Raw genomic sequence first — 12,482 nt, forward strand, 5'->3', positions numbered from 1 at the left:
GAACACTAGAAGAATTAGGAGAACACTAGAAAACTAGGAGAACACTAGAAAAACTAGGAGAACACTAGAAGAGTTAGGAGAACACTAGAAGAGAGGACACTAGAAGAGTTAGGAGAACACTAGAAGAGTTAGGAGAGAAGAGTTAGGAGAACACTAGAAGAGAGAACACTAGAAGAGTTAGAGTTAGAGAGAACAGAACACTAGAAGAGTTAGGAGAACACTAGGAGAACACTAGACGTAAATGAGTCTCATGGATTGTTTCATGTTTGACACTATGGAATAATGTCTCAGATAAAAGCATGCAACTTTTCACCAGATAAGCACAGAACATAGATTAACAAAAGTATAGTTTTTATTTCGCAACCTTGGAATTGCCTTGGAAAAGTGCCAGTTTACTGGTACTCTGCAACTGTGGAACTTTCTGACATTGAAGAACATTGTACCATAGCAGAGCTATAAGACTGGACCCCTCTATCCCAGCACCAGTGTTCCATACACACAGACACATCAATGACACATAGACATACAGTAGATAGATGCTGTAGGTATAGTGATACATATAAATATATAGGATAGATATAGTGATACATATCGTAGATTCTATAGCTATAGATAGACCCACAGTAGATAGATATACTGGTGAATAGATATAGTGAGACCTAGACACTGAAGCCATGTTCGCTCTATGTGCCACGACTCTCCTGTACTTCCTGCCTTTTAGCCAATCAGCTCCTGCTGCAGCTCTAGCCTGTGAGGACCTCCTTAAGCCCATGGATCCACCACGACTAGACCAGCAGCTCTTGAGGAAATGGGCCCTCGTCGCAGGCAGCCTGAGCCACCCTGCATCCCTGGAGAGTCTCAAGGTAGCACCCTATCCACTATGTGGCACCCTATTCCCTAGAACCCTTTGCGGATCCTGGTCCAAAGTTAAAACAAGGAATAGGCCTGGAAAAATGTAACCACTCTCAAATTCATAGACAGAGCTATGGAAGCAAGGACTGACCATCCAAGGTATCACAATTATAGTTTTAAGCATATTTTGAGGCATTTACAATATTTACAAAACATTGGATTAAAACAAGCTTATATTTGGGGTTCTGTATGGGGTGTGACAGTTGAACTAAGCTCATGAGGCATTTATAAGTTCTATTCTTCAAGAATCAATGGGTACATATCATAAATATCATAAATCATAATAATATCATAAATGTTTAAGTCCAAAAATGGATGTAACATCTGCAGATTGCCCCCTTTAAATAGATTTTTAGCACACTTGTCAACTAGGCTACATTTAACCTGCCTTTCCACGTTCATTGTACCGGTAATTGTTCTGTGACAAGTTTGTATGTTGTATGGATTGTTTCTATAGTGGTTTTCTGTATGAAAACGAATAATAATCACATCTCATCTCTCTCACAGACCAGAGACGGTATCACCATGGAGTTTTCACCCTCTACCCCCAACACCACCCAGAACGCCAACACCACCCAGAACCCCAACACCACCCAGAACCCCAACACCACCCAGAACCCAACACCACCCAGAACCCCAACACCACCCAGAACAGAACCAACACCACCCAGAACCCCAGAACACCACCCAGAACCCCAACACCACCCAGAACCCCAACACCACCCAGAACTCCAACACCACCCAGAACCCCACCACCCAGAACCACCCAGAACCCCAACACCACCCCAGAACCCCAACACCACCCAGAACCCCAACACCACCCCAACACCACCCAGAACCCAACACCACCCAGAACCCAACACCACCCCCAGAACCCCAACACCACCCAGAACCCCAACACCACCCAGAACCCCAACACCACCCAGAACCCCAACACCACCCAGAACCCAACACCACCCAGAACCCCAACACCACCCAGAACTCCAACACCACCCAGAACCCCAACACCACCCAGAACCCCAACACCACCCAGAACTCCAACACCACCACAACCGTCCACTACACCCAGACTAACCATTTCGGCAGCCGTTGCGAGTCTCTAACCTACAATATCTCACTCATCAACGACAACAGCACCTTCCAGTTCGACGTGGGGGCCGATTCAACCTCACTGGGGTCTTCCTGGAGACCTCCTGCCCAGACTGTCTGGTGATGAAGTGGGTCATTTATAGAATTGTACATTTGAGCCATTTTAGCAGACACTCTTATCCAGAACAACTTACTGTTAGGGGGTATTCCAGTGTTTTTCAACTCTGGTCCAGGTGTACCCACGTTTCTGTTGTAGATCCACGCAAACACACCTGATTCTACTAGTCAACTAATCACCAAGGCCTTGACAAGTTGAATCAGGTGTGGTTGCCCAGGGCTACAGCAAGAATGTGTACCGTTGGGGGGTAGATTAGGACTGGAGTTGAGAAACACTGGTGTAGGCTATTCAGCTCAGGTCAGGTAGGTAGAAACAACCACATTCTGCATTACAATCACTGCAAGTGAACCGTTCTTCAAAACACCCACTGGGCACAGAAGTCATTTCACTGAAATGACGTGGAAACAACATTGATTCAACCAGTGTGTGTCCAGTGGATAGCCTCTATCACCCTCAAACTCAACTCTGGACCTCTAATCAGGGACTGATTTAGACTTGGGACACCAGGTGGGTGAAATGAATTATCAGGTAGAACAGAAGAACCAGCAGGCTCTGGATCTCGTAGGGTAAGAGTTGAATTCGCTCTATCAGCTAAACCAGTGACAGGGAGAAAAACAAGTGCTGGTACAAGAAACAAGTGTGAGTACAAGAAAGTACAAGAAGTACAAGAAAGAAAGCACAACAGTAAAGTATAATGATTTTTTTAGGTGGGAGGTGAGCTCCAGGAGGAGGGAGTCCACGGACCTGTACCTGCTGAGGAAGACGGAGGGTGGGAGAGAGGTAGAGGAAGAGGAGATGGAAGAGTTCAGGAAACAGGTGGAGTGTATGGGGCTGCCGCCGCCAGTGGTGATGGAGCCGGGGATGCCCTCTGTGGTTCCTATCAGCTCCCCTGGAAACACTGAGGACGAGGAGAAGAAGACGAAGCTCGATCAGAGAGTGGGGGCCCTGAGACCGATGTAGAGACACGTTTTCTGTCGTCTGTTTTGTATATTATTATTATTAATCCAACATTTCTGTGTTTACTGTTTGTCGATGACCTGTAGAATTTTGAGGGGAAAAAGATGCACGATTTGTCATATTATTCTGTCTTCTTTGCTTCTTTAACAGATGTAATTACGTTCACAGACTGATTTAATGTCCCAGAGTTGAAGCTGATTCACAGAGACAGTGGGATCCAGCGGGAATGTCGGGACGTCATTAGGACTCTATGCACAATGGGAAAGAAAAGTATTTTATAATTGGATTACTTTTGTATAATTTGGCATAACCTCATTTGTCCATATGCATTAAAGTGCTCATACTGTTAATTCTCAGATTAAACTGGATGGAACAGTGAACAATTAGTCATTTGTGAGAGAGAGAGAGAGAGAGAGTGTTTCTGCAGATGTGGGCGTGTGCACAAGCAAGGGGGGAAATGTGGGTGTGAGTACGGACATGGACAGGACCAGGGAGAGAGTAACCTACTTTCAGAACTATTGGGTACATGGTCCTACTTGGGTACTTGGTTCTGATTAGACATGACGTACCTGTAGGATCGACGTCCCAAATCCCACAACAAGAATAAGAATAAGAAGGTCCCCTGTAGATCAGGAACGTTCCAGCCCAGTGGCGTCGTCACCAGCACAGACGATACCATATCAACAGGTAGGTGCCATAAACTTACTAGGTATTGAGGAGCTCCTTTTAAAGTGATGTCACAGTGTGTGCCATGCAACGTATGTAACCATGCTACTGGTACAGTGTAGTCCTTCTTGTGTGGAGAAGGTTCGCTTTATCAGATTATAAATTCCTGTTACAGATCTCATTTGTAATATGCTGTTGGTTTGATGTTTTCAATTCAATGTTTATTACATGGAAAACATACTTTACATACCACTAGTTGCCAGATAATTGCCAGCCATAAAAGAAAATATGAAGATTATATGCAATACCCCCTGTGGGAAATGTATATTTAATGATGATCACATTTTCTGAAGCTCCTTTCATCAAGTTAAGCCTCGTTGCTAATGAGGAGAGATATTAGCCTATTATATTATATCCCACTGATCTGCATCTTCCCAACTCCCTGTTACCTCACTGCACATGGGAATATCCTGGGACAGTCCCATTGGAGGTCAGCTTTGTGCTCCCTGTAAAATACACTATATATGCAAAAGTATGTGGACACCCCTTTGAATTAGTGAATTCGGCTAGTTCAGTCACACCCGTTGCTGACAGTTGTGTAAAATCGAGCACACCGCCATGCAATCTCCATAGACAAACATTGGAAGTAGAATGGCCTTACTGAAGAGCTCAGTGACGTTAAAGATGGCACCGTCATAGGATTCCACCTTTCTAACAAGTCAGTTTGTCAAATTTCTGCCCTGCTAGAGCTCCCTCACACGAAGAGTAAACAAAAAAACATCTGACCAACTGGGAACATTTTGTTTGTCCCCACAAGAAAAAGGCTAATTCTAGCCGTTTAGGGTTAAGGCAAGAATTAGTGTTCAGGTTAGGTTTTGGGGTTAAAGTTCGAGTCAGGGTTTAGGGAAAATAGGATTTTGAATGGGAATCAATTGTGTGTCCCCACAAGGTTAGTTAAACAAGACTGTCTGTGTGTGTGTGTGTGTGTGTGTTCCTAAATAGGGATTTAAGGAGCTTTCTTTCTCACAATAGTTAAATGTTTACTCCTCCCTACTGTGGCGAAACATCATTTTCATGTGTGTGTGTGTCCCTCCTCTTTCATAGCCCAAGGACCTGTTATTTTCTCAAGTGGAGGAACACTCATTTACATATCCATTTGAAATGTATTCACTGTTGGAATCCAAGTCAGGCTGCGTCCCAATGTACACTACCTTTGTGGTTGACTTGCACGTTTCCAATATTCTTACGTTGTAAAAAGTATTATCTACTTTGAAGATAGAAATGTAATGGTTAGAGGGGACAGCCTTGTCTGTCACAATATAATTTATCTGTAAAAAGGTGCATGTCCAATCTTGATATTCTAGCTCTATCCACAACATTTTCCCACCAATGAATAACCTGCAGGGCAGGAGGTGAACCAATGAATAGCCTGCAGTCCAGGCCCCTATGGCCAGTTATAAACCCATCACCCCATGTCCTATCCCATGTTCCTCCATTCATAGTGAAGGTGTCCAGGCTTGTCCGCTCTAACAGGGCATTGTTATGTGAATGTAATCACGTCCAGGACATGGCATTGTTTTCTGAATGTAACCTGCAGTATGCCAGGCCAGGACCGCTGCACACTGTCATACTGTCCCAGATCTACTGTTCATCCCATTGGTTCACCCCCAGTCCTCTCTGTTCTGTCCCACATGCCTCTGCTAATGATTCCTTACAGCGCGTGACAAAACCCAGGGCACTGTGAGTGTGTGTGTGTGTGTGTGTGTGTGTGTGTGCGTGTGTGTGTGTGTGTGTGTTAAAACCCACAGTACTGTGAATCACACTGTGAATGGTTTAGCAGGGAGGAAGCAGGGGGATGGATGAATCTTTTTTCTGTCTGGTGTTAGAAACTGGGGACCTGTGTGAGAGAAGGGGGGCTAGAGACAGCTGGAGAGAAAGTGTGACTGTGAGAGAAGGGGGATAAATGAGATGCTGTGTGACTGTGGGTGAGAGAAGGGGATAAATGAGATAGCTAGAGAGAAAGTGTGACTGTAAAATAAATGAGATAGCTGAAAGTGTGACTGTGAATGGTTTAGCAGGGAGGGGAAGCAGGGGGATGGATGAGAGAAAGTGTCTTTTTTAGCTGTCTGGTGTTAGAAACTGGGATGACCTGAGTAACCAGGAATTAGAGAGAAAGTGTGACTGTGGGAGAGAAGGGGATAAATGAGACAGCTGGAGAGAAAGTGTGACTGTGAGAGAGAAGGGGGATAAATGAGATGCTAGAGAGAAAGTGTGACTGTGGGAGAGAGAAGGGGGATAAATGAGATGCTAGAGAGAAAGTGTGACTGTGGGAGAGAGAAGGGAGATAAATGAGATGCTAGAGAGAAAGTGTGACTGTGGGAGAGAGAAGGGGGATAAATGAGATGCTAGAGAGAAAGTGTGACTGTGAGAGAGAAGGGGGATAAATGAGATGCTTGAGAGAAAGTGTGACTGTGGGAGAGAAGGGGGATAAATGAGATAGCTAGAGAGAAAGTGTGACTGTGTGAGAGAGAAGGGGGATAAATGAGATGCTAGAGAGAAAGTGTGACTGTGGGAGAGAGAAGGGGGATAAATGAGATGCTAGAGAGAAAGTGTGACTGTGGGAGAGAGAAGGGGGATAAATGAGATGCTAGAGAGAAAGTGTGACTGTGGGAGAGAGAGAAGGGGAGATAAATGAGATGCTAGAGAGAAAGTGTGACTGGGAGAGAGAAGGGATAAATGAGATGCTAGAGAGAAAGTGTGACTGGGAGAGAGAAGGGAGATAAATGAGATGCTAGAGAGAAAGTGTGACTGGGAGAGAGAAGGGGGATAAATGAGATGCTAGAGAGAAAGTGTGACTGGGGGAGAGAAGGGGGATAAATGAGATGCTAGAGAGAAAGTGTGACTGTGGGAGAGAGAAGGGGGATAAATGAGATGCTAGAGAGAAAGTGTGACTGGGAGAGAAGGGGGATAAATGAGATGCTAGAGAGAAAGTGTGACTGTGGGAGAGAGAAGGGGGATAAATGAGATGCTAGAGAGAAAGTGTGACTGTGGGAGAGAGAAGGGGGATAAATGAGATGCTAGAGAGAAAGTGTGACTGTGGGAGAGAGAAGGGGGATAAATGAGATGCTAGAGAGAAAGTGTGACTGTGGGAGAGAGAAGGGGGATAAATGAGATGCTAGAGAGAAAGTGTGACTGTGGGAGAGAGAAGGGGCATAAATGAGATGCTAGAGAGAAAGTGTGACTGTGGGAGAGAGAAGGGGGATAAATGAGATGCTAGAGAGAAAGTGTTGATTAAAGTAAGGATGGGGAGAAAAATATACTATAATGTTTTGGGGGCTTAAGTGATAAATTAGAAGGTGAGACTGTTTTGGAGTGTAAATGAACCTATTCAAGTTGTTTGAAAGGGAGAGAGACAGAGGTGCCATGGGTGCCATGGCAATAATGAGGACAAAGTACAGACCCATTGTTCTGCTCACTCAGCTGGTGTACAACACTCGCATGCATGTGTGTGAGAGAGAGCATTGCTGAGCCTCTGGCTCTGAGGTGGTTAAGCACATTAAAGATTGACCCACTCAGCAGAAAACTTTCCAAGTTGCACTGCAGAGGTTGCCTGGCTACCCAACCATATTGCTCCAACCGGCGCCACGCCCATGAGCGTTTCTTCTCTTCACTGAAGTACGTAGCGAACTACAGAACAGAGGAAGAATTCAGTTGGAGTCGTCAGGCTACTGCAGAGGAGGAGAATCGTGTGTATTAGTCATTTTTTACCTCATTGCCAAAGACTAACACAATGCAATACAATACCATAACCATTCTGCAATGCATTAACAACAACAACTGGTTGGCATTATAACAGGTGTATAAACCATTTAGCTTTACAACACAGAGTGAATGGTGTGTCAAACAGTAAGGAGTATGGGAATACAGTATGAATGACATAATACAACACTATTTGAGGACAGAAAATGGATCTGAAAATTGGTGAAATGGGTTTTCACGCCAGGTTTGTTTTTTGTTCAGCTCCGCTAATCGTTCCATTTCCTCTCTGTCCTCTTTCTCCCAGACCGACCTGCTGAAGACTGACTGTTATAAACTGTTCTAGTCCAGACTGTTGTTTCAAGTCAACAGAGCCAGCCAATTGGCAGTCTACCCGTCTCATCATGGCAACAATGGAGCCGGTGGCCAACCGACAGAGCTCAGCCGACTCATTGGTCGAGTGGGCCAGCGAGGTTTGGGGGATGGAGGAGGGCGAAATGGACCCCACTCTGGCCCAGGACACTACCCCTCCTCCTCACCCGTTGGTCAAACAGGCACCCAGAGCAAAGTCAGAAGATCTGGGGTCAGAATCTCCAGATACTCCAAAGCCTAGACCCCAAGTGTCTCCCTCAAGTGAGAACCTTACAGACTCAACAAACAAAATGGAAGAAGTGGTTCCTAAAATGGAGCAGGAGGCACTTTCTGGGGTAAATCAGGTTCCTAGTAGTAGAATCCAGGTGGGTGATAGTGAATTGGAACGAGACCTTAAAATGATAGATGACAATCACTGTGAGAAGGAGGAAGATGTCGCTGCTTTTCGGTCGCCTCTTGCCTGCATTGGCCAAGCCTCACCTGCAGAGGGCGCTCCAGAGACCCAGCCATATCCATTTGAGGAGGAAGAAGAAGAAGAGGAGACCATTGACTGTATCAGCGATGGTAAGGTGGAGGTGATCTGTAACTCTGTAGAGGAGGAAATGTCGTCATCTGACAGCCAGGGTAGCCAGGAGTGGCCTTCGAGATCTCACCTTGATGACGTTGTGGAGGAAGACAAAGAAGAAGAAGATGGTGCCAAGGAAGACAAAGTAGAGGAGTTTCAGTCTGTTGAGATGATGGAAAATGGCGCTGTACGGTTGCAGTTGAATGCAGAGCGTCCAGATAGGAGTGAATTTGAGCAGGGGCTGTCAGAGACGGTGTGTGCTACTGAGAAGGCTTCTGTAGAAGGGGGTCCTGTTGAAACTAGCAGTAGCCCCCCATCAGTGCAGGTAGCTGACAAGCAAGAGGTTAGTGAGTGCCCAATCAGTAGTGACAGAGAGAAGACAATGTCAGACAATAACAACCATGATACTATGAAGGCTGCTGAAACTAGCACTACCACCCACTCCCCACTAAAAAGAGAGTTCCGATGACATATTCTCTGAGTCCCCGGAAAATCCTGAATCAGCTCTTGCCGGTGATGGAGAGGAGAACCAGAGTGTAGACTCCAAGCCTTTAGACATCAGCTCAGCCCGGAGGCAATGGGTTAGGCTGGACAGTACCAGAAGCAAACTCCCTCAGCCTGAGCAATCCACCTCCTCTAGATCCTCCTCTTGTAGCCACCTAGTAGACCTGGCTCAGCCCCGGGTGTAGTTACACCAGACAAACAGCAGGGGGAGCAGTTGTTACGAAATGTCACTGCTGCTCTGACGCATCATAGTAACCAGGAAGTGGCAGCACAACAGGTGTTCAAGGGAGCAACTCTGGCTCCGCCCCTGGCGACAGTCGCCAAGGAGCCAGCTAATCAGGTCAAGGCAGATCTCCTTGGCTCTGGCTGTGTTGTAGTGAAAGAGCAGGCGGGTGGAGAGAGAAAGGTGGGAAAGAGGGAGGGAGACAACAGGCAAACAGGTGGAGAGAGAGGGCAGAGAGCGAGTGGACTTGGCGCAGCGGGCGAGGCAGACAGGAAGAAAAAGAGAACGGATCGAAGAAAAGAGGACAAACTCTGGGTTGTTGATGTCGAGAGACAGTCACAGCAAAGCTTCCAAGATGAAGTTGGGAGGGGACTTGTTCGATGACAGCCAGAGTGACAGTGGCGTATCTGCCGACTTCTCCCCTGGTAGTACTGTGGAGCTCCAAACCCCCACCCCCACCCTCACCTCGCCTCCGGCCGACGAGACCCCCATCGAGAGGGAGATCCGTCGGGCAGTGCAGCGTGAGCAGTCCCTCAGGAGATCCAGGGGCCTCCACAACAATCCTCCCACCCAGGAATATGTGGACATCCCCCTAAGGAAGTCAGTCTTGACTGAGACCCTGCCTTCCAAGTCGGACAAGAGCCAGGGGGGGAAGGACCGTCTGTTTGCGGGGAAGAAGATGCAGAAGGAGATCAGTGTAGAGACCCAGAGGGAACAGGTCCTGGTTCGACTAGGGAAAGTTAGAGGTTCCTATGACAAGGGGACAGTACGCCAGCTCAAGGAAAGGAAGAAGTTATTCGAAGCTTTCCAGGAGCCCAAGGAGACATCCTTGGGCTCCTCGATGATACTGTCCCAGAGCAAGGCACCCTCCTGGGCTTCGGCGAGTGACCTCTCCACTCTGGAGATCCAGGGGAACGACGCTTCATCCGTGTCCTTTGTCGGAGGCTCGTTCGGGGAGAGAAGACGTAGTAGCCTGGAGCTGATGTCCCAGACCCAGAACCAGAGCCCCTCCGGAACACCTAAAGGCATCACCTACACCCCTCATGGGGCCCCTGTCCCCGGGGCCCCACTCTCTCCGGGCGCCGGGGCCAGATAATCATCCTGGATAACCACCACCACCTGGTTCTCCCCGCTCCGGCCCACGTCCACCACGTCTCCAAGCCCCTCAGGCACTCCCACAGTACGGGCACGCTCACCGAGACACAGGGCCTCACCGTGGTCGACTCCGCTTCTATATACTCCTCAACCAGTGCATTCAGCGGAGAAGAGAGAAGGGGGTTTTGGAGGGATGAGGATGGAGGGAGGATGGATCAGGAGGAGGAGGAGGAGGAGGAAGAGGAGGTTCCAAAGGAGAACCCCTTCTTCAAGCTGCGCTCCTCATCGGTGTCTCAGGACAAGGTGGAGCAGGATATCCGGGAAGCCAGGGAGAGAGAGAAGGAGCTGCGGAGGCAGAGGAGCAGTCTGTACAGGGAAGGAGGAGGAGGAGGGGGGAGGCCAGCCAGTAGGGAGGTACAGAGTCCCACTTCTCCTCCTCCACCTCTACTACTACAGAACGGACTGGTGACCCCTGACCTATCTGTTACCCCCTCATCGCGGACAGCCTCTGCAACACCAACAGGTTAGTGTATAGTGTGTGTGTTCAATTGTTTGTGTGTGTGTGTGTGTGTGTGTGTGTGTGTGTGTGTGTGTGTGTGTGTGTGTGTGTGTGTGTGTGTGTGTGTGTGTGTGTGTGTGTGTGTGTGTGTGTGCTTCTGTGTCAGGAGAGATGATGAAAAGACAATGTAATAGTTCAGTGAGGATATTATTTCATCTCCCATTGGGTCAGGTAGTGCTACATCATCAAACATCTAATACAACATTCTCACTGTCGTCAATAGTTCTGCTCCAGAGATCACAGTCTTTGTGTGTATCCCAAATGGTACCCTATTCCCTAAATAGCGCACTACTGTTGACCAGGGCTCTGGTCAAAAGTAGTGCACTAAATAGGGAATAGGGTGCCAAAGTAGTGCACGGAATAGGGTGGGTGCTGTTTGGTAAGCAACCTTTGCCAACAGGCTGAATGATACACTACTGGGTAACTGATTAAACTAAAGTTGGGATCGTCTGTACAATTAACTGTCAGATCAAAAAGTGAGTGAAAATATATGAAAGTGAAAATCACTGACTCATGTCTTGACCCTTCATTGTGTCACCAAAACACAAAGTGCACAAAGTGTAGAAAATCTTTTCCAAGATGAATTGTAGAACCCAGCCTAGAATATATGCTTGTGAGGCAACTTTAGATTCTGGGAGTTAGTAGACACTAAGGGAATGTTTAACCTGACTGAATATGTAATGAGCTAATACAATCTAATGGTTATACATTTCAGGGTGTAAATCGCCCTTGGAAATCATTCAAAGTGCTTAGTGATGTGACCAGTATGAAAAATGCTTTTCAAATGAAGCTGTTATCACAGTAATAATTAGTGCCAGTATTATTACGATGTGCTGTGCCAAGGCAAGCTGGGCGTATTGTGTATGTTGTCAGCGGTAGGCCCACAGTAGTTGCCAGACAGACAGGGACAGGCTGATCTGGGTACAGTACTGAATAGAGGAACGCCAGGGTTAGGGTGTGCTAATACAACAAGAGTCCTCTGTGACTCCGTGTCTGAGCAATTATAGTTTTATTGTCAATTATAGATCATGATGTAACCATAGTTTCCTCTCCTCCTCCCACTCTCTCCAGCACGACAGTCTCTTGGGAAGCTGGGCATGTGGCCTCCACCACAGACAGATGAGTATCCGGATAGCCAATCAGAGGTATGTTATATCCTTCCCTCACCAAACGTAATCTATATAGGCCCAGGAGTTTTCCTGAGTAGGTAAAAGGTCGGGGCTTAATCATACGTTTTGACGAGCGCTCTTAGCGCCGGACGAAACACTGGGGGCTCAAAGTTTATTTCCTGGTTAAGTCACAAGGTCAGTAAAACCACCTTGTCTTAACATACTGTCGCCACTAGTTATCACAGCCACAAAGTCGTAAACACTGCCTATTTCTTCTTCAAATTCTATTTTAAACCTAACCCCAACCTTATCCCTAACTATAACCACACTGCTAACCTTATCCCTAACTATAACCACACTGCTAACCTTACCCTAACTATAACCACACTGCTAACCTTACCCCTAACTAACCACACTGCTAACCTTACCCTAACTATAACCACACTAACCTAACCTTATCCTAACTAACTATAACCACACTGCTAACCTTATCCCTAACTATAACCACACTGCTAACTAACTTACCTAACTATAACTATAACACTGCTAACCTTATC

At 46.8% G+C, this 12,482-nt stretch overlaps 1 protein-coding gene across 1 annotated transcript; it reads left to right on the forward strand.

The window, feature by feature from the left end:
* Nucleotides 1-1,785: 1,785 nt before the first annotated feature.
* Nucleotides 1,786-8,904, forward strand: LOC127924942 (neurofilament medium polypeptide-like). Its single transcript, XM_052509614.1, has 3 exons — nucleotides 1,786-2,129; nucleotides 2,827-3,763; nucleotides 7,806-8,904. Exon 3 carries the CDS (start codon nucleotides 7,903-7,905, stop codon nucleotides 8,902-8,904), a length of 1,002 nt encoding a protein of 333 aa, XP_052365574.1. The 5' UTR covers nucleotides 1,786-2,129; nucleotides 2,827-3,763; nucleotides 7,806-7,902.
* Nucleotides 8,905-12,482: the final 3,578 nt, after the last annotated feature.

Source organism: Oncorhynchus keta, unplaced genomic scaffold (assembly GCF_023373465.1).
Source record: "Oncorhynchus keta strain PuntledgeMale-10-30-2019 unplaced genomic scaffold, Oket_V2 Un_contig_4759_pilon_pilon, whole genome shotgun sequence".
Taxonomy (NCBI): Eukaryota; Metazoa; Chordata; class Actinopteri; order Salmoniformes; family Salmonidae; genus Oncorhynchus; species Oncorhynchus keta.

Excerpts from the sequence above, each read along its gene's own strand:
- LOC127924942 (XM_052509614.1), top strand. The coding sequence starts at position 7,903 with ATGGCAACAATGGAGCCGGTGGCCAACCGACAGAGCTCAGCCGACTCA.